At 41.7% G+C, this 27532-nt stretch overlaps 1 protein-coding gene across 1 annotated transcript in view; it reads right to left on the reverse strand.

The window, feature by feature from the left end:
- Positions 1–27532, reverse strand: part of KLHL32 (kelch like family member 32) — a 179224-nt gene that overhangs the window by 109020 nt on the left and 42672 nt on the right. Inside the window, exon 3 of the mRNA XM_052645838.1 lies at positions 15467–15574. Within this exon, the coding sequence (XP_052501798.1) occupies positions 15467–15574 (108 nt within the window). The remainder of the gene's footprint in view (positions 1–15466; positions 15575–27532) is intronic.

Genomic DNA, 27532 nt, shown 5'->3' on the forward strand with positions numbered 1-27532 from the left:
AAGATGAAAATACTGAAATGAACTCTAGATTCTCCAGGCCCTGAGATCTAATGGAAAATTTCCTTCAGACTTTATGACTATCATTGAATGACCTATCTGGTGATACTTTTAATACCAACATAACTGTATTTTGTAAACTTTGCATAAAAAGTAAAAGTTAATAGAGATTCTTCACAATTCAGATGCAGTTTTCTGACTTTTTCCCTTGATATCTTGATCTAGATGTGAGATTTGGAGTAGATGAGCAGTGGTCCTTAAAGCAGGCAGTACACCTTGTAGGTAGCAATTTGGAAATGCATATAGATATTTTTAGTTGTCCCAGGAAGGGGGACACTATTGGCCTTTATTGGACAGCAGCCAGGCAAGGAACAGGACAGCCACCAAATGCAAAGACCTGCCCTCAGTCCTGCACATCTGAGTGCCCCGATGGACATGTGTGTGCGTGCAAGCTCAGTCGTGTCCGACTCTTTGCAACCCTATGGACTGAAGTTCATCGAGGTTCCTCTGTCCATGGGATCCTTCAGGCAGGAACACTGGAGTGGGTTGCCATTTTCTTCTCCAGGGAATCTTCCTAACCCAAGGATTGAACCCGAGTCTCCTGCATTGGCAAGTGGGCAATTTACCACTGAGCCACGTGGGAAGACAGACATATAAATAAGTGAAAAACTTGTTTATAAAACCCTAAGCCCAGAATTGAACTCTATTTTCAGTTCAGTTCAGTTCAGTCGCTCAGTCCTGTCCAACTCTTTGCAACCCCATGAATCGCAGCACACCAGGCCTCCCTGTCCATCACCAACTCCCAGAGTTCACTCAGATTCACGTCCATCGAGTCAGTGATGCCATCCAGCCATCTCATCCTCTGTTGTCCCCTTCTCCTCCTGCCCTCAATCCCTCCCAGCATCAAAGTCTTTTCCAATGAGTCAACTCTTCGCATGAGGTGGCCAAACTACTGGAGTTTCAGCTTTAGCATCAGTCCTTCCAAAGAAATCCCAGGGCTGATCTCCTTCAGAATGGACTGGTTGGATCTCCTTGCAGTCAAAGGGACTCTCAAGAGTCTTCTCCAACACCACAGTTCAAAAGCATCAATTCTTCGGCGCTCAGCCTTCTTCACAGTCCAACTCTCACATCCATACATGACTACTGGAAAAATCATAGCCTTGACTAGACAGACCTTAGTCGGCAAAGTAATGTCTCTGCTTTTGAATATACTATCTAGGTTGATCATAGCTTTCCTACCAAGAAGTAAGCGTCTTTTAATTTCATGGCTGCAGTCACCATCTGCAGTGATTCCGGAGCCCCAAAAATAAAGTCTGACACTGTTTCTACTGTTTCCCCATCTATTTCCCATGAAGTGATGGGACCGGATGCCATGATCTTCGTTTTCTGAATGTTGAGCTTTAAGCCAACTTTTTCACTCTTCTCTTTCACTTTCATCAAGGGGCTTTTTAGTTCCTCTTCACTTTCTGCCATAAGGGTGTGTCATCTGCATATCTGAGGTTATTGATATTTCTCCCGGCAATCTTGATTCCAGCTTGTGCTTCCTCCAACCCAGCATTTCTCATGATGTACTCTGCATATAAGTAAAATAAGCAGGGTGACAATATACAGCCTTGACGTACTCCTTTTCCTATTTGGAACCAGTCTGTTGTTCCATGTCCAGTTCTAACTGATGCTTCCTGACCTGCATATAGGATTCTCAAGAGGCAGGTCAGGTGGTCTGGTATTCCCATCTCTTTCAGAATTTTCCACACTTTATTGTGATCCACACAGTCAAAGGCTTTGGCATAGTCAATAAAGCAGAAATAGATGTTTTTCTGGAACTCTCTTGGTTTTTCCATGATCCAGTGGATGTTGGCAATTTGATCTCTGGTTCCTCTGCCTTTTCTAAAACCAGCTTGAACATCAGGAAGTTCACGGTTCACGTATTGCTGAAGCCTGGCTTGGAGAATTTTGAGCATTACTTTACTAGCATGTGAGATGAGTGTAATTGTGTGGTAGTTTGAGCATTCTTTGGCATTGCCTTTCTTTGGAAATGGAATGAAAACTGACCTTTTCCAGTCCTGTGGCCACTGCTGAGTTTTCCAATTTTGTTGGCATATTGAGTGCAGCACTTTCACAGCATCATCTTTCAGGATTTAAATAGCTCAACTGGAATGCCATCACCTCCACTAGCTTTGTTTGTAGTGATGTTTTCTAAGTCCCACTTGACTTCACATTCCAGGATGTCTGGCTCTAGATGACTGATCACACCATCGTGATTATCCGGGTCATGAAGATATTTTTTGTACAGTTCTTCTGTGTATTCTTGCCACCTCTTCTTAATATCTTCTGCTTCTGTTAGGTCCATGCCATTTCTGTCATTTATGGAGCCCATCTTTGCATGAAATGTTCCCTTGGTATCTCTAATTTTCTTGAAGAGATCTCTAGTTTTTCCCATTCTGTTGTTTTCCTCTATTTCTTTGCACTGATCACTGAAGAAGGCTTTCTTATCTCTTTTTTTTTTAATTTTTATTTTTACTTTATTTTACAATACTGTATTGGTTTTGCCATACATTGACATGAATCCTGCTATTCTTTGGAATTCTGCATTCAGATGCTTATATCTTTCCTTTTCTCCTCTCTTCTTTTCACAGCTATTGGTAAGGCCTCCCCAGACAGCCATTTTGCTTTTTTGCATTTCTTTTCCATGGGGATGGTCTTGATCCCTGTCTCCTGTACAATGTCACGAACCTCTGTCCATAGTTCATCAGGCACTCTATCTACCAGATCTAGGCCCTTAAATCTATTTCTCACTTCCACTGTATAATCATAAGGGATTTGATTGAGGTCATACCTGAATGGTCTAGCGGTTTTCCCTACTTTCTTCAATTTGAGTCTGAATTTGGTAATAAGGAGTTCATGATCTGAGCCACAGTCAGCTCCTGGTCTTGTTTTTGTTGACTGTATAGAGCTTCTCCATCTTTGGCTGCAAAGAATATACTCAATCTGATTTTGGTGTTGACCATCTGGTGATGTCCATATGTAGAGTCTTCTCTTGTGTTGTTGGAAGAGGGTGTTTGCTATGACCAGTGCATTTTCTTGGCAAAACTCTATTAGTCTTTGCCCTGCTTCATTCTGCATTCCGAGGCCACATTTGCCTGTTACTCCAGGTGTTTCTTGACTTCCTACTTTTGCATTCCAGTCCCCTATAATGAAAAGGACATCTTTTTTAGGTGTTAGTTCTAAAAGGTCTTGTAGGTCTTCATAGAACCATTCAGCTTCAGCTTCTTCAGCGTTACTGGTTGGGGCATAGACTTGGATTACCGTGATAATGAATGGTTTGCCTTGGAGACGAACAGAGATCATTCTGTCGTTTTTGAGATTGAATCCAAGTACTGCATTTCAGACTCTTTTGTTGACTATGATGGCTACTCCATTTCTTCTGAGGGATTCCTGCCCGCAGTAGTAGATATTATGGTCATCTGAGTTAAATTCACCCATTCCAGTCCCTTTTAGTTCGCTGATTCCTAGAATGTCGACGTTCACACTTGCCATTTCTTGTTTGACCACTTCCAATTTGCCTTGATTCATGGACCCTATATTCCAGGTTTCTATGCAATATTGCTCTTTACAGCATTGGATCTTGCTTCTATCACTAGTCACATCCACAGCTGGGTACTGTTTTTGCTTTGGCTCCATCCCTTCATTCTTTCTAGAGTTATTTCTCCACTGATCTCCAGTAGCATATTGGGCACCTACTGACCTGGGGAGTTCCTCTTTTGGTATCCTACCATTTTGCCTTTTCATACTGTTCATGGGGTTCTCAAGGGAAGAATACTGAAGTGGCTTGCCATTCCCTTCTCCAGTGGACCACATTCTGTCAGACCTCTCCACCATGACCTGCCCATCTTGGGTTGCCCCGCGGGCATGGCTTAGTTTCATTGAGTTAGACAAGGCTGTGGTCCTAGTGTGATTAGATCGACTAGTTTTGAACTCTATTTTACATATACACAAATTTTTATTTGTTTTGCATCAAGATAATACTGAATTTTCCAGGAATGCTACCACAATAAAAACCGAGAGAAGACTACTGTTTTGTTTGTAAGGAATTTTACTGAAAGTTGTTCAGTATTTCAGAAAATCATGTTGCCTAGGGCATGCCCTTGTGGTACCTCTCCATTACCAGCAAAATATACGTTTGTGTCACTCTGCATCTATATGCAGCATGAGGATTCTACCTGTAGCTACAGACAGGCAACTGTTTCATGATGTCTTGTGAAGAGTTTGCTCCAGCCTCTACATACTGAACTGCACATTATTTTCAGTATACTTTCTTTCCTTCTGTTTGTTATTTATATATGGTTAAGATAGTCTTGGCTTCCCTGGTGGCTCAGATGGTAAAGAATCTCCCTGCAATGCAGAAGACCCAGGTTCAATCCCTGGGACAGGAATATTCCTGGAGAAGAAAATGGCAACCCACTCCAGTATTCTTGCCTAGAGAGTTCCATGGATGGTCCATAGGCTACAGTCCACGGGGTCGCAAAGAATCAGACAAAACTGAGTGCCTGACACACACACAAGATATTCTTACTAGTGTTTAGAGTAATTTGCATGGGTAAGTTATATTATTAGGAATTTCATTTACTACTATTTCTGGATAGAAAAGGTGGCCTTGTATATTAAGGCTTGATAGATGAGGTTGAGAATCACCAAGCCAGACCGGCAGGCTTCATATCTTCTGAGAATTCGTTGTATCTATAATTCCTCCCAGTCAACTTTTAGTGAGAGCTTTCTAGCAAACAGGCTGAGGCTGGAGTGTAATTACTCTCTTCTGCTGAATAAGTGGAAAAGTTCATGTCCTTTAAAAAGCTATCAATAGGCTGACATCATCTTATGATAACTAAAGAGCTAATCAAGAATCTCCACTAAATATACTGGTAAGCTCCCTCCACTCAGAGATGATTTCATGAGACACCTAAAGGAAGGTTCACAATTTCCTTAGGGAATGATTCTGAGTACAGCCAACCTTCAGAAATTCCAACGATCAAGAAAGAACACAACTGTAATGATGTCTGCTTAGAAATACTCTGAACAGGAGTTGCTACGCATCTGCCACAGCAAAGGAAAAACTCAGATGGACACGATGAAATGAAAAATGTCTAGCAATGGGACTTTCTGCCAAAACAGAGAGAAACAAGTGCACAGAAGTGCAAAATCCACCCTGAGTTTGTTTAATGGGGCTGACATACTCTTTTCAGTTACTGAATATTATTTTTTTCTACTTTCAGTTCAGTTCAGTTCAGTTCAGTTCAGTCGCTCAGTCGTGTCCGACTCTTTGCGACCCCATGAATCGCAGCACGCCAGGCCTCCCTGTCCATCACCAACTACCAGAGTTCACTCAGACTCACGTTCATCGAGTCCGTGATGCCATCCAGCCATCTCATCCTCTGTCGTCCCCTTCTCCCCCTGCCCCCAATCCTTCCCAGCATCAGAGTCTTTTCCAATGAGTCAACTCTTCACATGAGGTGGCCAAAGTACTGGAGTTTCAGCTTTAGCATCATTCCTTCCAAAGAAATCCCAGGGCTGATCTCCTTCAGAATGGACTGGTTGGATCTCCTTGCAGTCCAAGGGACTCTCAAGAGTCTTCTCCAACACCACAGTTCAAAAACATCAATTCTTCGGCGCTCAGCCTTCTTCACAGTCCAACTCTCACATCCATACATGAGTACTGGAAAAATCATAGCCTTGACTAGACGGACCTTAGTCGGCAAAGTAATGTCTCTGCTTTTGAATATACTATCTAGGTTGGTCATAACTTTTCTTCCAAGGAGTAAGCTTTGGAGGACGTCAAATAGAAAAGAAAGGATTGTTTATTTTTCCACTTGTGACAATAAAGCCATTATCAAGAGCACACAGGTAACACTTCTCTTTCTATTCACCATCCTGGCAGTAGGGTGGAGATGGGAGGGAGAGTGTGGGAGGGAGAGAGGAGGACCCAAGGAACAAATCCAGCTCATTTAAATAAAGTTTTGTATAATGAAGACAAGGTTAAAACAGAGAGTGGTCACACACATCCTTGTCATCTATTATCTCAGATATCCAGAGACCCTCTGAGTGGCATCAGTGTGCATGTTCTGTACGCGTGAGCGCAAGTACCTTGGTCCGCAATGGGTCCTGCAGCACAGAACTTATGCCAAGAAAGATTATAAATGCTGTGAGCATACTGTTCACACACATTTTGTTTTCAATAAGTGACTGAGTTTCACAGTGTGCCAAAGAAGAATGTCTGTATCTAAAATGTGACTATCACTCAAGCAAAATGCTACACTAATGCACTGGAGTCCATCTCCATTTTTGATGTGTGGTGACAGCTCTCAAGCCCCACCACTCCCTCTTTCCTGCTTGCTCCACACCTGGGGGAAAATACAGGAAAAGTCTGAGGTCTCTCTCCCTTGATGCTGGTGGAAAGTTCAAACCACAAGCCTCTGGCTACATGGAGAATCCTCCAGCCCCACCACCTTACCACCATAAACACCAACGCTGATCAAGCACCCCTCCTTGCCCTCCGAAGACATATTTGGACCTACTGGAACCCCCCCTCCTAGCCCCGAAAGCCTCACCATGTGAGTGACAAACCCTTTCCTATCCTCTTGGTCCACGTGTGCTGTTATCAGTCTCAACACTGCATCAAACGCTGAGTGGGTGAGGGGCCCATTCTGTTTCTGCAGAGTGACTATCAGACAACTAAGAAATCCTAAATTTACAAATTATTAAGAAAAGGCCAGGAAATACTTTTTAAAAAAGTCAAAATAATCAGTTTTATTACCAAATTGGAAAGCTGACCTCAGAAGTGTGGCCACAGTTAGACTTCCTCACTCTGCAACATTTTAGACATAGCTATGCTGAGCAGATGGCTCTGTAATGCCTGCAGTACAAACCACAGCCTGAGTCTTCTCTGAGCAGACACACACAGGGATTTCATGAGGGATAAAGGGATATGAGTCAATACTCAAGTTTGAGTAAACTCTGGGGGTTGGTGATGGATAGGGAGGCCTGGCATGCTGCAGTCCATGGGGTCGCAAAGAGTCAGACACGACTGAGCGACTGTACTGAACTGAAAGGGATAACAGGCTGGCACAGGCAAACTGTCAGTTAAAACTGACCCTGCTCTACACGCAGGAGCTTTCACAGACCTTCACTTTGAATCGCTGTCGACCACGAGGAACAGACAGGCTTTGGGTCCAGTGACACTGTTCTTGGGTCCTCGGCTGAAAAAAGTAAACTTCTGGGGTCAGGCAGGATTGGAACTTTTAAAATCTCACTTCTCAGTTTTTCAAAATAAATGTTTAGGTCCACAACCTGTCCTTATAGTTTTGACTACCCAACCAAATCAAGGATTTATCATTTTACTTGACATCCAGAGAAGCCATAAAAATTTCATCTGGCATATGGTTCCTGTCTGTCAAGTAGGTTGACACTTTCTAGGAAACCACCCATGGTAACATCCTCACCCCAAAACATTAAGCAGACACATCTGCTCGTTTGTTTCAATAATCCACTGATTAAAAAAAGAGAAAATCTCTCTAAAGGCAATAATATAGAATTTCAAAAGATCCAAGAACGTGAAAACTCACTGATGGAATTCAAACTTTTCCCCTTCATGTCACTCTTCTCAAACTTTTCTGTGTCAACAATCCAGTTATGGACTCTGGCACAACTCTGCAAGAATTAAGGTAAGAAGAAAATAATCACTTTCTGCACAATTCAAAATATTCTTCCTTAGACTGTGGATTGTAGACTGTGTGCTCTGGAGCCTAGGGCACAGGGTGCATACCCTGGGGGCCTCTTGCTTGCCAGGCTTCTGGAGGTACTGCCAGGTGAAAAAAGAATTTTGCAGCTAAAATATTTAAACCACTGAGTGGTCCTAATGCTACTCCCAAGAGAAGCATTGAAAAAATATTTCTCCCAGATTTTTTCCATGTGCTAATAACATTTAGTTCCACCAGGTTATGTTTATAATAAGTGAATCTGATGGGGACTTTTTCTCATGTAAAGTGACACATCCTTTCCTGAAGGAATAGTTTATGAGAAGGCAGTTCCAATTAAGATTCCTGTCACTCTGCTACCAGGCCTGACACTCAGGTCTCCAGAGAAAAGTATTCCACTGCAGAGAAAAAATACACTTTCAATGATCATCAAAATAAGGCTACAGTGTCTGCCTTATCAGGGCTATAAAAAAAGTCACGTGAACACATTAAATAAACAAATGAGAATCAGGAAGAAAACCCTGACTACACAAGAGCAAGAAAATTAAGGAGCTATGTCTTCTAGTTTTCAATTCTTGATTACATGAGCACAGTTATAGCTAAAAAAAAAGTCTTTCTCACTTCACAGAGTGTCATATTTTCCTAGATTTCCAAAGCGTTCAAAATATTGATACTAATGGTTATACAAAATGTCCTTGTAAAGATTCTACTAAAGCATTCTCTGCACCAGAACAGTAATCAGGATGTGTGTCCCCATAGAGATAGGTTCTTCCATGATGCTGAGGAACCAGAGGCTGGAGCTGCTGGATATGAAAAGAAAAGCAAGGGAACAACAGATATCAAAGAATCGTTTTCATCTGCCCAGATACGATGTGCCTGGTTCATGGCTGACAAAGTTAGCAGTACCTAGAGGGGTCGGAGAAGGCAATGGCACCCCACTCCAGTACTCTTGCCTGGAAAATCCCATGGGCGGAGGAACCTGGTAGGCTGCAGTCCGTGGGGTCACTAAGAGTTGGACAGGACTGAGCGACTTCACTTTCACTTTTCACTTTCATGCACTGGAGAAGGAAATGGCAACCCACTCCAGTGTTCTTGCCTGGAGAATCCCAGGGACAGGGGAGCCTGGTGGGCTGCCGTCTATGGGGTCGCACAGAGTCGGACACGACTGAAGTGACTTAGCAGAGGGGTACTCTGGGAAATTCAAACGGGATTACAAACCTATCATTGAGTGCACAGTTTCTCTCTTCACTGGGTTTCTGGAAATGCTCCATCGGGCAGCAAGGGACAAAACACATGGAATGGAGAGTTCTCAGGAAAGTTAAGAGGAAGCTAACAAGCTTGAACCCCTTGCTCTACTATATGGAAGGCATTTAGTCCCTGATAGCTCAGCTGGTAAAGAATCTGCCTATAATGCAGGAGACCTGGGTTTGATCCCTGGGTTGGGAAGATGCCCTGGAGAAGGGAATAGCTCCAGTATTCTGGCCTGGAGAATTCCATGGACCGTATAGTCCCTGCGGTCGCAGAGTTGGACACAACTGAGCAACTTTCACTTTATCACAGTATTGGCATATAGTCTTTCATCCTTAACATCATGGCGGCCAGAGTGTTAATACAGCAAACTTTATTGTAGTTCTCAGTCCTATTTGCTTTCATTTTGGGCCCTTACCTACTCAAATTCCAAGAGGTATAATCAAAGACCTTTAGGATTGCATGTTCTTCCACTTGTTGAGCTGGTGGCTCAGACAGCAAAGAATCTGCCTGCAATGCTCAAGACCTGGGTCTGATCCCTGGGTTAGGAAGATCCCCTGGAGAAAGGAATAGCTACCCACTCAAGTATTCTTGCCTGGAAAACTTCATGGACAGAGGAACCTGGTGGGCTATAGTCCATGGGGTCACAAAAAGTAGGACACAACTGAGTTACTAACACTTTCACTTTTTTTTCACTTACACTTGCTGAGCAGTGCTCGTATCTTTAGGAAAGGGTCTTGATGTTAGGTGTTCCTCACTGACTGGCTGGGTTTTCTGAGGCATCATCTGAGGCAAGTAACATCTCCATTAGAATCCTTCTTTTAAAAAAATTTTTTTGAAGTGTAGTTGGTTTAAAATCTTGTGTTAGTTTCTGCTGTATAGCAAAGTGAATTAGTTATACATATAAATATATCCACTCTTTTTTAGATTCTTTTCCCATATATGTCATTACAAAGTACTCAGTAGAGTTCCCTGTGCTATACAGTGGGGACTTGCTGGATATCTATTTTATATATAGTAGTGTGCATATGTCAATACCAACCTCTTTTTGTAAAAAATTTTTATTTTTTTTTAAGTGGTGGAAAGCTGCTTTATAATTTTGTGTTGGTTTCTGTAGTACAATAGTCAGTATTACAGAACAACTGTACTGTGAATCCAGTTATACTTTATATATATATATATATATGTGTATATATATATATATATATATACACATACATATATATCCCATCACTCCTGAGCCTCCTTCCCTCCTCCCATCCCTAGACAGTTTTTTCCCCTCCTTTTTCATGTCTCTTCTATCAGGACTGGGCTGAAATAGGAATGGATTTCTGGCCAGAGTTGGAAAGCAAGGAGATTGAGGGACAGCAGGGGAACAGGATTCCCTTTGCTCACCAGTAAGTAAAAGGTGGCGTTTTCAGGTTCACTTTATCTTTTTCTCCCTACGGCAGATCTGCCCAGTGACAATTTTGCATCATACCCTTTGCTTTTAACCTAGCTCCTGAAGCCAGCCCAGAACAGGACTTGCAGTCTGGCTCCTCTGCTCTCCATGGCCAGTTCCACTGTGTAGAGCTGTGCAGGGTCACCCACGAGCACTGCCATGCATGCGGGGCTCTGCTCAGGCTGTGACCCAAGCAGGGTGTTCCCACAGGAAGGGCACGCCTCTAACTAGCGTGAAGCCAGAGTGTGTGTGTGCCTTGATAAGAAAAGTGCACGAATTTTCAGAGGATGTATTAGCATTATGAGGACAATTTGATTTTTCTTTAAAACTTCCTGGATGATATCTGTGACCAATTTTGAGAAGGCTATGCTTTAGAACAGTGTGTAGGAGGAACACACACACACACACACACACCTTGTTACACAGTGGTACTCATTCATCACACCCACTCTATACTTTCAATTTCCTTCCCAAGGCAGTAACGATTTTCAGGCACTTAAAATACTTAACATTTTATACTATGCTTACTACAACAGACTGAAGGTACAATCAACTATCAGTAGGAATAGCTTAGGTAGATAATTTAAATGTTAACTCAAGATTTTTACAAATCTACATACATATCATGGCTGAAGACCATCTTTCAGTAAATGTTCACAATAGTAAATAACAAGTAAGAAACTGAAGAACCATGCTTTTATTCATGTTTTTATTCTAAACTCTTTGCTTAATGTTCATTTCATTACTAGAGTAAGACAAAGCTTTTTTTGCATTTCCCAAGTATACTACAATTCCATTTTTTGCCATCATCTATGTTCATGTTTCAAAGAGAAAACAGATTTATCATAAGGTCACTTTGGTGTTTAAGAAACCAAACTGCCATGGATGTTGTTCAAGAAAGACTGTACCAACTTCCACTCTGCAGCAAAAAACAATCACATACAAAGTACAAATGCAGCAACTCAGAGCCCTCATGAACTCAGCACTGGAAAAGCACCCAGGTCGGGAGAACCCTCAAAAAGAGTTCGCTTTCTAAAACGTCCAAATACTTCCCCACCTCCTTAATCAAGGTATAACAAATATGACTTAATTTTTTCTTAATGACATAGAGCATTAAGAAAGGGTTAAGAATAAATGAAAAGGATTCAAAATTAAGAGGACTGGGTTTGACTCACTGGGTCAGACCTGGGAGATTGATCTTAGTCATTTACTGCACCTTCCAGGGCTTGTTGTCTTTACAACAGGATCACTAAATTCCTCAGAGCTGTCTAGAGTATTAGGCTACACAGCACACATGAAATGCCCGGGGCAGTGCCCTTGTTCTTGCAGAGGCTGTTCCATGAAGCAAGAGCCAACTTCCTGTCCCTTCAGTGCACAGTCTGAAAAGATGAGTTACTGCTGTATATGCCGCAGGACTGTCACCTCTGTATTGACGCAGCATCAAGAATGGGTCACTGGGCAGAATAAATGCAACTCCAAGTCTCCCCCTAGAACTTTGTTTTTAAGTGCGCACACACACATTTGTTCTTCTGCAAACTTCTTCCCTATTCCCTAGCAGTCTCCTTACCCTTCAAAGGGCTTCCCTTGTAGCTCACCTGGTAAAGAATCTGCCTGCAATGCAGGAGACCTGGGTACGATTGCTGGGTTGGGAAAGTCCCCTGGAAAAGGGAATGGCTACCCACTCCAGTGTTCTGGCCTGGAGAATTCCATAAACTGCATAGTCCATGGGGTCGCAAAGAGTCAGACACGACAGCAACTTTCACTACCCTTCAAAAGTCAGCTCCCCTAATGCCCTAATCTTCAGCTCAAGTTTCATAGGTCCTTTGTGCCACAGGTACACTATACACACAGACACACACTTTGTCTGTGTATTGTTCAGTCGCTAAGTCATGTCCAACTCTTTGTGACCCCATGGACTGTATGTAGCACGCCAGGCTTCCCTGTCCCTTCACCATCTCCCAGAGCTTGCTCAAACTCCTGTCCACTGAGTTGTGATGCCATCCAACCATCTCATCCTGTCTCTCCCTTCTCCTCCTGCCCCCAACCTTTCCCAGCATCAGGGTCTTTTTCCAATGTCTGTATATACATATATGTGTGTATATGTGTGCATGTGTGTGTGTGTGTACGTATATATATATAAAACTTCATCATAATCACCAAAAACTGGAAGCAACCAAGATGCCCTTCATATATCCATGCAATGGAATGGTACTCAGCAATAAAAATGATCTATCAAGTCATAAAAGACACAGAGGAAACTTAAATGCATATTGCTAAGTGAAAGAAGCCAATCTGAAAAGTCTACATACTGTATGATTCCAAAAAGTATATGACATTTTTCAGAAGACAAAGCTACAGAAACAGTAAAAAAAAATCTGCTATTGGTTGTCAAGGGGAGAGGGGGAGAGATGAACAGGTGAAGAAAAGGGGACTTTCAGGGTAAGGAAATACGTAAGTATATAAATGCATATACAAGTTTATATATACAGAAGTTTATACAAATATTTAATACATATAATATGTGAACTTAACCATCGCAAAAGAAACCACAAAACAAGCAAGGCAAACAATAAGGCAGCCTCTTATGTTTGAGTGTTCTACCTCAGCATTCACAGCAGTTTTTAGCTCTGTCATTTACCAGTGATTCAAACACGCTTTGCACTCTTATAGCCTTTAAGCTTAAGGCATTTTGTTGCTAAGGCATCTAAGTATAAGAGTACTTATTTGGGTAGGTTTATAAAAAACAATATTTACTATTGTATCCCCATTGGTCACCAGTGAAGTATGAGCTATGGGTTATCAAACGTACTTTAGACATAGGCAAATGCAGGTGTAGCTGTAATTCAGGTGTGGAGAGAAAAATACACACAAGACACAAACTAGAGCTGGTGTCTTTCTTTACATCTATAAGCTAAACAGCACACAACACATTATTCACTCACCTCACTAGGAATATGTTTTGACAACTCTGTGAACCATCACTATCTGCTTTCTCAAGGCATGAAATTTGGCTGGGCTGATCCTGAATTTGTGATCCATCTCCTTTGTATTCTCCTTTGTACCCACTACTTTATTGCTGATTTTTTTCCTTTCTACCTACTGTTTTCATTCCAGTTGCCAGAGCTGCCCCAGTTATTCTATAAACCTATCTCAAATTCTACCAGTTCTAGAAAAGAGAATGAACAACATCATATACCTTAATATGCCTCTGAAGAAAGAATGCTAGTAAAAAACTGAACTCCCAACCTTTTTCAAGACCCAAATACCACCTTCTGTGTGAAGGTTTGCACTGAGGAACCGAGTTAACCACATCCTCTTCTTTGTCCCCACTGTGTCTCGTATTCTGCTATTATGCCTCCCACCACAGCGAGGACATGGAATTATGTATATGACTCTCCCCCACCAGGATGTGAGCCTGCCAAAAGAAGCAGCCCTTATTTTAGCACAGAAGACACTGAACATAAGTCAGATGAAATGAAATTAAAGAACAAAACTCTATAAAAGAAGATAAATAACTACTCGGTATCTGGTCTGACGTAGTTGAATAGCTCTCAAATGAAAGTAGGGGGTGACGAGGGTGGGCAAAATGGGTGAAGGGGGGGTGTCAAAGGTACAAACTTTTATAAGATATAAAAGTTTTAAGATAAATAAGTCCTGGGTTGTAATGTATAACATGGCAACTATAGTTAACAATACTGTACTGTATATCTAAAACATGCTATGAAAGGAGATTTTAAAAGTCCTCATCACACAAAAAATCTGTCTACTTTGTGTGGTGACAGACATTAATTAAAACTTATTACAGTAATTATTTTGTTGTAAATCATTCTGTTGTACATAATGAAAATCATTCTGTTGTGTACCTACAACTAATACAATGTTATATATCAGTTACATCTCAATTGGGACGTCCCTGGCAGACCAGTGCTTAGAACTTCACTTTCCAATGCAGGGAGTGCAGGTTCGACTCCTGATCTGGAAGCTAAGATCGCACATGCCTCGCAGCCAAAAAACCAGAACATAAATAACAGAAGCAATATTGCAACAGATTCAACAAAGACTTTTAAAAATGCTCCACATCAAAAATAAATCTTAAAAAAATTACCTCTCAATTAAAAAATAATTTTATAAGGATGGGTTTTGTGTGTTCTGATAGTTGTTTCACTAACATGCAACTAGGTAAGAAAGATGAAGCTTCAGATCTCTGTTCATACTGTTCATATGCAGTTTTGTTTTGATTTTCTCTGATAGTCATACACTAACATATGTTAGTTGTCACTATTTTTCTTTCATTTAAAAAGCAAGAAATAAAATGAATGTTCTCTGGAGATTCCTGTAGGTCCTCTAATGATTTTAGTGCTGAACAAACTTTGGATTTTAAACCATCACATTCTAATCTGAGGCCCTGACCCTGAAATAAATGGAGAGGATAGGGTGCCAAGATGTTAGACAAAGCTCTTTAAAGCTTTAATTTGGTCTTTTGGACTTAACTGATGGCTCAGAGGTTAAAGCATCTGCCCGCAATGCGGGAGACCTGGGTTGGATCCCTGGGTCCGGAAGATCCCCTGGAGGAGGAAACGGCAACCCACTCCAGTATTCTTGCCTGGAGAATCCCATGGACAGAGGAGCCTGATAGGCTATAGTCTACCGGGTCGCAAAGAGTCAGACACGACTGAGTCACTTCACTTTCACTTTTGGTCAATAAAGCCATAATTGAGTCACTGAGCTTCAGTGAACTGATAATAACGAAAATTCGAGTTATCTTGCAAACTCTTTCCCATATGATAATCCCTTAGGATATTTAAAAATCGTATCAGCAAGCCACTGAGCTAAGATTAAAATACTACGTTTCCTGGGTCATATTTAAAATCAAAGTGTTCTACTTACCTTTCTATTATTTTAGTTATTAAGTGGAGGCAAAACTTTTTTTAACATTGACATGAATAACAAGAATACCTAGACCTCATTCCTCAAGGATAATCTCCTCTGGCCATGTGAAGTCAAGCCTCTCGAATGACATCTGGTACCATACCTGTCCTGTGTATGCAAACTCCAGAGCCTGCTTTAAGCCAAGACTGGTCACACCGTGTAAATTCACCTCGTCAGCACCACTCTCCACCATACAAAGACTGAACATGGCCTGAGGTAGGAGAGAAAGGAAGACAGTTAGGGGACTTAAAAAGCAAGGGAACACAATGAAGTCCTAGAGAAACTAAGAAAGAAACAAGTTAAAGATTGATTTTGGTTTCTGAAATCCTTCTACAAGGCTTCCTTCACACAAGCCCCTGCAAATCACTCTGGTGTCCGGTTACAGTAACACACAAAGGGCCCTGCGTGCCTCATACACAGAGTAGCAACGAATCCCGCAGCTGTTCTCTGGAGGTGACTTGGGTTCAGGTTCTCTCCCTGAACTCACTGTCTCCATCCTGGGGTCCCAGAGCTAACCTGAAATGGGAAGCATTCCCAAACGTTCTTGCCAACAGGACATGGGAAGCAGTGCCTTGTTCCCTGACTTCTCTGCCTTTTCCCTGCCTCATTTCAGTGACGCATCTCTTTCCTCACACCTGACATACATCACACTCTATTCCAGTGGTTCTCAAAGTGTGGCCCCTGGGTCAGCAACATTAGCATCTGCTGGGAACTCCTTAGAGTGTAAATTTAATGGGGCTCTAACTTAGATCTTGGAGAAGGAAATGGCAACCCACTCCAGTGTTCTTACCTAGAGAATCCTGTGGACAGAGGGGCCTCGTGGGCTGCTGTCCATAGGGTCTCACAGAGTCGGACACGACTGAAGCGACTTAGCATGCATGCATGCATTGGAGAAGGAAATGGCAACCCACTCCAGTGTTCTTGCTTGGAGAATCCCAGGGACAGAGGAGCCTGGTGGGCTGCCATCTACAGGGTCGCACAGAGTCAGGCACGACTGAAGCGACTTAGCAGCAGCAGCAGCAGCAACCTAGACCTGGAGAAGGAAATGGCAACCCACTCCAAGATTTTTGCCTGGGAAATCCCATGGACAGGGGAGCCTAGCGGGCTAACAGTAACCTGGGCTGTAATAGGCCATCCAAGTGACTCTGAAGCTTACCAGAATCTGAGAACCACTGTCTTAAAATACTCAGTGAAAATCAATCTGCCCATGGTGCCCCCAAACCAGCTCTCCAAATGGCCAACTGATTGAAAATCAGTTTGTCAAATGAAAACTTGGAAATTTAAAAAAATGCAGGAATTTCCTGGCAGTCCAGTGGCTAGGATTCCGTACTTTCACTGCCAAGGGCATGCGTTCGATCCCTGGCCAGGGAACTAAGATCCAACAAGCCACGTGGTACAACCAACAATAAATAAATAAAATTTAAAACACTGAAAACCACTAATTTGTACACCTATAACAAGTTCGACTTAACAGATAATAAAGAAAATATTCTATTTTGGACCACTGATGATGAAATACACTATTTAGAAAACTGTACCTTTATGTAGTGAAGAATTAACCTTATCCAAAGGACCTCTCTGGGCCTAAGAATATCCTGACTGAAAGGAGCATCTCTGTTCTCTGGGGCTATGGCCACTGACAGTATAACAACATGATTTGTGACGGGAGCTTTGGTTGATACAGTATCAGTTGAGGGTAAGAGACCAAAGGTAGTAGTCTGACCTCCAGGAGAGGCTAGAGATAAAAGGTCAGCCACATAGGATGACTGTGAGTAAACACCAATAAAAACTCTGGACACCAAAAACTTGAGAGAGCTTCCCTGGTTGGCAGTCCCCTGTGCATAGTGTCACAGAGTCTGGTCAAGAGTGGGTAAGGCTAGGACTCCACAGGCGGAGGAGGGCCAAATGCTCCATGTTGGGTCCCTTTCTGAACTGCCCTTTGTGTCTCTTCCCTTGGCTGGCTCTGATTTGTTCAGTTCAGTCACTCAGTCGTGTCCAACTCTTTGTGACCTCATGAACTGCAGCACGCCAGGCCTACGTGTCCATCACCAACTACTGGAGTTTATTCAAACTCATGTCCATTGAGTCGGTGATGCCATGCAACTGTCTCGTCCTCTGTCATCCCCTTCTCCTCCCGTCCTTTAATCTTTCCCAGCATCAAGGTCTTTTCAAATAGTCCTTCACATCAGGTGGCCAAAGTATTGGAGTTTCAGTTTCAACATCAGTCCTTCCAATAAATATTCAGGACTGATTTCCTTTAGGATGTACTGGTTGGATCTGCTTGCAGTCCAAGGGACTCTCAAAAGTCTTCTCCAACACCACACTTCAAAAGCATCAATTCTTTGGCACTCACCTTTCTTTATGGTCCAACTCTCAAATCCATCCATGACTACTGGAAAAATCATAGCCTTGACTAGATGGACCTCTGTTGGCAAAGTAATGTCTCTGTTTTTTAATATGCTGTCTAGGTTAGTCAAAACTTTTCTTCCAAGGAGCAAGCGTCTTTTAATTTCATGGCTGCAGTCACCATCTGCAGTGATTTTGGAGCTCCCCAAAATAAAGTCTCTCACTGTTTCCCCATCTATTTCCCATGAATTGATGGGACCAGATGCCATGATCTTAGTTTTCTGAATGTTGAGTTTTAGGCCAACTTTTTCACTCTCCTTTTCACTTTCATTAAGAGGCTCTTTAGTTTTTCTTTGCTTTCTACCATAGGGGTGGTTTCATTTGCATATCTGAGGTTATTGAGATTTCTCCCAGCAATCTTGATTCCAGCTATGCTTCATCAAGCCCAGTGTTTCTCATAATGTACTCTGCATATAAGTTAAATAAGCAGGGTGACAATGTACAGCCTTGATGTATTCCTTTCCTGATTTGGAACTAGTCTGTTGTTCCATGTCCAGTTCTAACTATTGCTTCCTGACCTGCATACAGGTTTCTCAGGAGGCAGGTCAGGTGGTCTGCTATTCTCATCTCTTTCAGAATTTTCAACAGTTTGTGGTGATCCACACAGTCAAAGGCTTTGGCATAGTCAATAAAGCAGAAATAGATGTGTTTCTGGAACTCTCTTGCTTTTTCGATAATCCAACGGATGTTGGCAATTTCATCTCTGATTCCTCTGACTTTTCTAAATCCAGCTTGAACATCTGGAAGTTCACAGTTCACATACTATTGAAGCCTGGCTTGGAGAATTTTGAGCATTACTTTACTAGAATGTGAGATGAATTAATTGTGTGGTAGTTTGAGCACTCTTTGGCATTGCCTTTCTTTGGGACTGGAATGAAAACTGACCTTTTTCAGTCCTGTGCCCACTGCTGAGTTTTCCAAATTTGCTGCCATATTGAGTGCAGCATTTTCACAGCATCATCTTTTAGGATATGAAATAGCTCACCTGGAATTCCATCACCTCCACTAGCTTTGTTCATAGTGATGTTTTCTAAGGCCCACTTGACTTCACATTCCAGGATGTCTGGTTCTAGGTGAGTGATCACTTATCTGGGTCATGAAGATCTTTTTTGTATGGTTCTTCTGTGTATTCTTGTTGCCTCTTCTTAATATCTTCTGCTTCTGTTAGGTCCATACCATTTCTGTCCTTTATATTGAGCCCATCTTTGCATGAAATGTTCCCTTGGTATCTCTAATTTTCTTGAAGTGATCTCTAGTCTTTCTCATTCTATTGTTTTCCTCTATTTCTTTGCATTGATCACTGAGGAAGGCTTTCTTATCTCTCCTTACCATTCTTTGGAACTCTGCATTCAAATGGGTATATCTTTCCTTTTCTCCTTTCCTTTTCGCTTCTCTTCTTTTCACAGATATTTGTAAGGCCTCCTCAGACAAAGGTTCTTATTTGTATCCCCTGTAATAAGCCATATCTGTGAGTATACAAGCTTTCAGTGAGTTATATGAGTCCTTCAAGCAAATTACTGAACATGAGAGTACTATTTAAGCTCATACTAAATATTTTCAATTTTAAAAAGTGATTTTTTTGTTTTGCCAATGGATTAATATTCATATTATAGCAATATTTTATTCTGACAAATTCATTTTTGATCTTCCCAATTCTTTATGTTTTAAATTAATATGTATGGGATGACTGGATTTAATTGATGGTCCATTATTCTTTCTAGGGGGTGGTAAAGAATCTGTCTGCCAATGCAGAAGAAGTGGGTTTGATCCCTGGGTTGGGAAGAACCCCTGGAGAAGGAAATGGCAACCCACTCCAGTATTCTTGCTTGGAAATCCCATGGACAGAAGAGCCTGGCAAGCTACAGTCCATAGCATTGCAAAGAGTCAGACACAACTTAGTGACTAAACAACAATATTCTTTCTTGAGGTCCTCATTTCTATTTCATACAGTAGAGTTTTAAGTTTCATAATGAATAAGATTCTCTTTGATAACTTATAGTTAACACTATAACTTGTTAGAAATACAAAATTACTGTTCTCTTACCATTTGAGAAATTTTGTAAAGAATATTTTAAATGCTTACAATTTGAGAAAATAAAAAATAATATTCAAAGTGTCCTAAAGATATTGGGAGTATGTAACATGTAGTATATATGCAAGTGTATTTGTAAGATTAAATAGCAAACATTCAGAATATATTTAACTTTCAAAAATTTACTTTATCATGAATAAATGAAATCTAATATTCATTTAGAAATTGTCAAAGGTGAAAGGTCAATATGGCAAATTTGACAACTTGGTGAGTTAGTGAGTTGATCTGACTTCCCACTGATGCCATTGGCAATAAAGGTACTATGCATAGGTTAAGAACTCTAGAGGCAAAATTACATAATACTTGATAGGTGAAGAACAATGATAAACAGCAAACTTGTCACCAAAAATTAAGAGTTTCAACAATCACAGGTGACTCGGACAAACACATACCCTCTCTGTGATTCAGTTTTCTTATCTGAAAAATGGGGCTAAAAATTGTACCCATTCATGAACTTGAAGATTATATAATAGTACATATAATGTATTCAGTAGAGTACCTGATATATGGCAAGCTCTTAGTGAAATAATTTATACTTTATGATAACAATGAAATAGAACAAAGCTTCTCCTACGTATTCTCTGCTTAAAAGGACTGACATATCAGAAGTATCAGTTCTGAGAATTTTTTATTTTGCTTTATTTTTTAAATCAAATATGGCTATAGATAAAAATGCTCATAGGAAAGACTTATTGTTAAGTGGATTCTGCTTAGGCATTTGTAGATCTGAAATTTAAAAATTAAAACATAGGTTACAGTACAAAACTTTCAATCTGTGTAACCTGTGGTGTTGGAGAAGACTCTTGAGAGTCCCTTGGACTGCAAGGAGATCCAACCAGTCCATTCTGAAGGAGATCAACCCTGGGTGTTCATTGGAAGGAATGATGCTAAAGCTGAAGCTCCAGTACTTTGGCCACCTCATGTGAAGAGCTGACTCATTGGAAAAGACTCCGGTGCTGGGAAGGATTGGGGGCAGGAGGAGAAGGGGATGACCCAGGATGAGATGGCTGGATGGCATCATGGACTCGATGGCCGTGAGTCTGAGTGAACTCCGGGAGTTGGTGATGAACAGGGAGGCCTGGCGTACTGCGATTCATGGGGTTGCAAAGAGTTGGACACGACTGAGCGACTGAACTGAACTGAATTCTAAATTTGTTTCTAGACTTCTTATAGCTTCTTTTAAAAGAAACTGAAAGAAATTTCAGCTGTTTTCAGTGTCCTTTTTTTTACATTAGATGAGTGTTTCAGTTTTTAATATTCCCCACATTAAGTTGATTTTTTTCAGGTTTCCAAGTTGTAATTGCCCCTGATATGGTAACCAGCTGCTCTTCATCAACCCATATACAGAGCAGGACAGAAATGACTCAAAGTGCAAAAAAAGTATCTGGGTTAATGAAATGGTAAATGTTCCTTTTTCGAGTCAGGTTTAAATAACACAACAACCTGCCAAGGGAGTTTTTTGAATCTGTTTTCATAAGGATCATTCAAAAGCAACCAAGACAATATTGCATACAACAGGTTTCCATCCTCAGCCAGAGATGTGTGAGCTATGAACCTGAAACCTGGCTTGGCAGAGTTGGGAAAATAATGTAACCCCTAAAAAATGTTACCTGTTTGTATAAGCAACAAAGCAACACCAAATTGGTCACTGTGGTTAATTATAGAGTATAACTATAGAAGGAAGGAAGGAACTACTATTTTACTCCATTTACATATAACAGTATTTGGATCATCATCATGAACACGTGTTACCTGTGTATTTCTAACTCTCTTTTGAAAACTGTCATATTTTTAAGGTCATAGGTTGTGCAGGAAGATACATCTGATTCATATCCTGGTTCTATAACCTACTTGGTCATGGAGGCTATTTACCTTGAACATATGGCCTTTGGATAATTTGTTAACTTCTCTGAACCTCAGGCTGTTATCTGTAGATGGGGACAATAACAACCTCACAAGGTTGACTTGATGTTTAGATACAATTATGCTTAATGTCAAGCATAAACCCTGGCACAGAGTAGATGCTCAATAAATAGAAACTCATTTCTAATCTAGAGCTAAGAAACAGCCTCCTCCACCCGCCCTCTGCCCAAATCCATTCCTCTCAAGGACTTTCCTAATGACAATTCCATTCAAAATTCCTATGTCTGGCCACAGGACTTCACATTCACCACATACTCCTAAATGCTACTTTAAGGACTGACTCCATCGTACAAACCATCACCTCCATTTCTAAAAACACCGAACTTCCATTCTGATATCATATCATTTGGTCTTAGAAACTTAATGTTACAAACAACACATCATTTTAAAAAATCACCAAAGCTTATTAATTAAGAAGTGAAAAAGGGTCCTTCCCTGGTGGTCCAGTGGCTCACAATTTGCCTGCCAATGCATGGGACATGGGTTTGATCCCTGGTCCAGGAAGACTCCACACTGTGGGGCAGCTAGGCCTGTGTGCCACAACTACAAGCTCACATAGAGCTTGTGCTCAGGAACAAAAGATGCCACCGCAATGAGAAGCCCACATGCCTCAGTGAAGAGTAGCCCCTACTTGGCTCAACTAGAGAAAGCCTGCACATAGCAACAAAGACCCAGTGCAGCCAAAAATAAATAAATAAAATTTTTAAAAAGGGAACTAAGAAATCAAAGTTAATGTCATGAGTTTAATAAATTTACTAGGCACCTCAATTAGGAAGTGCCTCATTGCTGCTGCTGCTGCTAAGTCGCTTCAGTCATGTCTGACTCTGTGCAACCCCATAGACGGCAGCCCACTAGGCTCCTCTGTCCCTGGGATTCTCCAGGCAAGAATACTAGAGTGGGCTGCCACTGCCTTCTCCGAGGAAGTGCCTCATTGGGTAACACCAAATGAGAAAGAACCCAGCCATCTGACACAGTGAAATGCCAGCCGCCTAGGCTACCTAAGCTTGTTAAAGAGTGTCTGGAGACCTGCTAGAGCCCACGGGGAAGAACAGAGTCTCCTTCGGTAGCAGAAGAGGTGATGAGACCAAGGGTGCTATTTTGTAGCATCAAACTTACTGAAAAGTTAAACTGCAATGTGCATAAAAGTAAGCACCATATTTGCCTTCTCCACCATGAAGCCCCTAGACCCGAGCATTACATACATGTAATAAGTACAGGGCAATGAATGAATGAATGAATGGATGCCCTGACAAACTCTTTAAAAATTCAACAGCAGATAATGACCAGCTCTTCTACATCATCATAAACAAAAATAATTCAACATAAGAAAGAATTTCTGGATATAAGGCATTTTAGACCCTGGGATAAAAAAGTACCAAAAGTTAGAGAAAGAGTATCTACCAAATTAGTTCAAAGCTAGACATTTAGAAAAAAAGTAAGAACATATGGCAATGTCCTCTATCAAGCCACAACATTCTGCCAAAGCATGCAAAGCTTCTGCTTAGAAACAAGAAAACACTGCACAGACTCTTTCTTGGTTCACACTGTTTTGTCTTTGGGAGAGCCTTGGCCAGGCTGAGATTTACAGTCATCACAGCTTCCTCTTGGCTGTTAATGCGCTGCAACCACCACAAATCTTTCTAATGGAAAACCCAGGTTGTGAGAATACAATCCACTTGAAGTGCCTACCACAGAGACAGTTGTGGATTTATAGTGTGTCATTCCTTCTGTAATTCACACGGAAATGACATGAATTGAGTCCTAAAATCATAGTACCTGAATTAAGTTTCCTTGGGTCACATTAGTTGTCATGCAGTCACAAGATGAGCTACAACCAATTTTAGGTTGGGACTTGGGACATCATGCCACAAAACTGACCGATGGCAATTCTACTACACCCTCAAAGATAAGTAGAGTGACAGATGACAGGCTTCATTAGGCACTTAGTCGGTAAAATATGCTCTCTACCTGGTAAGCTACATGTAGCTTTGGAGTTGCACTGGAGAGGGGCAAGATGTATCGTGAATTCTCGTTTCATCAGGAACAGAAATGATTTTACAGATGAACTACCCGGATTGTTTGGGGTACATTCAACTCTTATCTTTTGTGAGAGATAAACAAAAGTAAACATGTCTAAGGGAGGTATAGAAAAGAGCAATTCACAAAGACTGGGGCAGACCCAGACTGATCCCCAAAGCCTTTTATATATTCTGTAATTAGTGATGTTTACAATGGCTATGAGGCATTACAGAGATAGGAACTAACCTCTGAATCAACAAAGATTACATTTTGCTCAATTTAGTGTTAATGGTGATTATCCTTTATTGCATTTTGGTTATACCTCACATATAAAACACATAGTAAATCTCAGTTGATGAGACTGTTCAATTAACCACAATAGCCCATTTCCTTGATTTTAAGGATAGAAGGGTCTTGACCACAGTTTCAGACTGGACTATTTACCTTCTTTATCTCACAAATGCAAAAGCAATCCAAGCCATCTGAGGAGCTTAATGGCCTGAAAGAGTGGGGATATTTGGTTGGAGTGTTTTTTCCCTCCCTGTACATTTATGGCTTTTTAAAATTCTCAAACAATACAATAATACTCTCAGAGAATAAAATGTCAGAACAAATGAAAACGGTAAAATAATATTACTATAAACATAATCAGACAGAAAAAAGGTGAATTTCTTTCTGAAATACCAGTTTTCCCTCACCTTAACCATGTAAAGGAAAAATCCACCTTATATGCTAAACATTGTGAAACATATTGATTTTCCCAACATCTTCAAATACGTAGCTTGTTTACTCCAAGAATCTGTGTTTCACATCTTTGCTCTTGGCACGTTACATCTTAAATTAACTACATGGTGATAATGAGCCCTTCAAAACCAGCACGATTGTGGTTTATCCTACTTCTCCTTAGAACTCTCCTCCTCCTAGATGTGGCCATATTTCAACTACTTGGGTCCACTGAGGGAAAATGGAATGGAAAAAGGACACAAATCAAGTTGTTCTTTTCTTAGCTAAAGAGACAGTACACATGAAAATCAGAAACCGTTTGCCCATCATGAAGTCAGGCTATATTCCTCTTTGTCACCAGTTAGACACTCTGGAAAGTGACACCCACACATCTGGTTTTAGCCTTGGGTCACCCTTTCAGATCCCTCATTCCTTTGATGCCTCTGATGTTATCATCTTTGCCGTTGTTTAGTTGCGAAGTCATGTCCAACTCTGGGGACCCCGTGGACTACAGCTCACCAGGCTTCCTCTGTCTGTTGGATTTTCTAGGCAAGGATGCTGGAGTAGGTTGCCATTTCCTTCTCCAGGGGATCTTCCTGACCCAAGGATCGAACGCACGTCTCCTGCATCAGCAGGCAGATTCTTAACCGCTGAGCTACCGGGGAAGCCCTCTGGTACCTTCTAGTGTATGGTTATATCCCATGGGTATGGGATTTCAACACTTCACTATCCACCATATAAAGAAATTCGTTCTTTTTAAATGTCTTTCAGATACTTAAGGGGAGAAGGCAATGGCAACCCACTCCAGTACTCTTGCCTGGAAAATCCCGTGGATGGAGGAGCCTGGTAGGCTGCAGTCCATGGGGTCGCTAAAGAGTTGGACACAACTGAGTGGCTTCATTTTCACTTTTCACTTTCATGCATTGGAGAAGGAAATGGCAACCCACTCCAGTGTTCTTGCCTGGAGAATCCCAGGGATGGGGGAGCCTGGTGGGCTGCCATCTGTGGGGTTGCACAGAGTCAGACACGACTGAAGCGACTTAGCAGCAGCAGCAGATACTTAGGGATAGCACTTTTACTCTTCCTTATTGAATAAACTTGATAAGCTATTATTGTATGAATCGTTCCTACACAGAGACCTTTTTGGTCTGTCTTCATATGGCAGACATTGGCACAATCCTGTCTTTCAAAATTTACTAAGGACACAAGGACTAAGACCAAACCTGGATCACATTTTGACAGCTGTCCTAAAAGGCAGAATTCAGGGTCCACGTGAAAGAGCGACCATGCAGATGTTAAATAGAGTCCGCATGAATCAGGGGAAGGAGCTATGAAGAACGGAGAAGGCAATGGCACCCCGCTCCAGTACTCTTGCCTAGAAAATCCCACGGATGGAGGAGCCTGGTAGGCTGCAGTCCATGGGGTTGCAAAGAGTCGGACACGACTGAGCAACTTCACTTTCACTTTTCACTCTCATGCACTGGAGAAGGAAATGGCAACCCACTCCAGTGTTCTTGCCTGGAAAATCCCAGGGATGGTGGAGCCCGGTGGGCTGCCGTCTATGGGGTCGCACAGAGTTGGACACGACTGAAGCAACTTAGCAGCAGCAGCTATGAAGAAAGGAAATTTTTAGAGGGCTGTAATATCAGACAAGCTTGAAAGCCTTAAGAGAAATGGAAGAGGTGGAGCTACTGAGGAGGCAGACTGATTCTGTGTGGATTAAAATATAATAGGTATTAAGGGAGAATTCTGTAAGACATGTGGACTTCCCTGGTGGCTCAGATGGTAAAGCGTCTGTCTATAATGCGGGAAAACCGGGTTCGATCCCTGGGTCGGGAAGATCCCCTGGAGAAGGAAATGGCAATCCACTCCAGTACTATTGCGTGGAAAATCCCGTAGATAGAGGAGCCTGGTAGGCTACAGTCCATGGGGTCGCAAAGAGTCGGACATGACTGAGCAACTTCACTTTCTGTAAGACACAGAAGGGGCTCTGACGTGGCTTATCAGAGCTGCACAGTATGTGTCTTAGGTATCATAAGTAAAACTCTAGCTTTTTTTTTTTTTCTGTAAATGGAATTTTAAAATTGGAGGGTACTTTAGAGATCACTCACCTCTAGCTGCTCAGCATGTGGTCCCTAGGGCAGCAGTACCGGCATCAAAGAGAACTTAATAGAAATGCACACTCTCAGGTCCACCCACACCTACTGGATGGAAAGCTGCACTTTAACATGAGCCCCTAGTAACCCACACGCACTTCAGAGTCTGAAAGACGTAGCTGTGGTCAGTACTCTACCCTTTCAACCCTCCCTGCCTATCTGAGTATTTGAAGTGATGAGACACCCAATACTTGCCTTCTCCAGGAGATCTTCCCAATCCAGGGATTGAACCCAGGTCTCCTGCACAGCAGACGGATTCTTTACCAGCTGAGCCACAAGGGAAGCCCAAGAATACTGGAGGGGGTAGCCTATCCCTTCTCCAGCAGAGCTTTCCAACCCAGGAATCGAACCAGGGTCTCCTGCATTGCAGGTGGATTCTTTACCAACTGAACTATCAGGGAAGCCCCAATACATCACAGGAGAATGCAAAGCATTAGCAATACTTTCAGAATATTGAATCATAGTCACCCTCCTGACAATTTTCTCCACTTGGTCTTAGTAGGAAGTCAATAAATTCACTCTCATTTCTGCTTAATGCCCTTTCCAATATGTGGTAACAGCTCTTAAGTCTATTGGAAACAGCACCTACTCCATATTATCTGGGTCATAATAGGTTAGCACTCAAGGTCAATGTTAGGAATCCTGCAATCCAGGCAGGAGACTAGAGTTCAAATTCTAGCAAGCAAGAACTGATCTCCAGATTTCAGGTGAAGGGAGGGGAAGTTACTGCTTAGTTAAGGACAGACCCACAGTTCTAAGAACAAGGCCTTTAAAAGAGTAAATCATCTCATGTTCTTAGGTGGCGGCAGTGGTAGGAGCCTTCAGACAAATCCATCACTTTACCTTCCAA

The sequence above is a fragment of the Budorcas taxicolor genome, chromosome 9 (genome assembly GCF_023091745.1).
Source record: "Budorcas taxicolor isolate Tak-1 chromosome 9, Takin1.1, whole genome shotgun sequence".
Taxonomy (NCBI): domain Eukaryota; kingdom Metazoa; phylum Chordata; class Mammalia; order Artiodactyla; family Bovidae; genus Budorcas; species Budorcas taxicolor.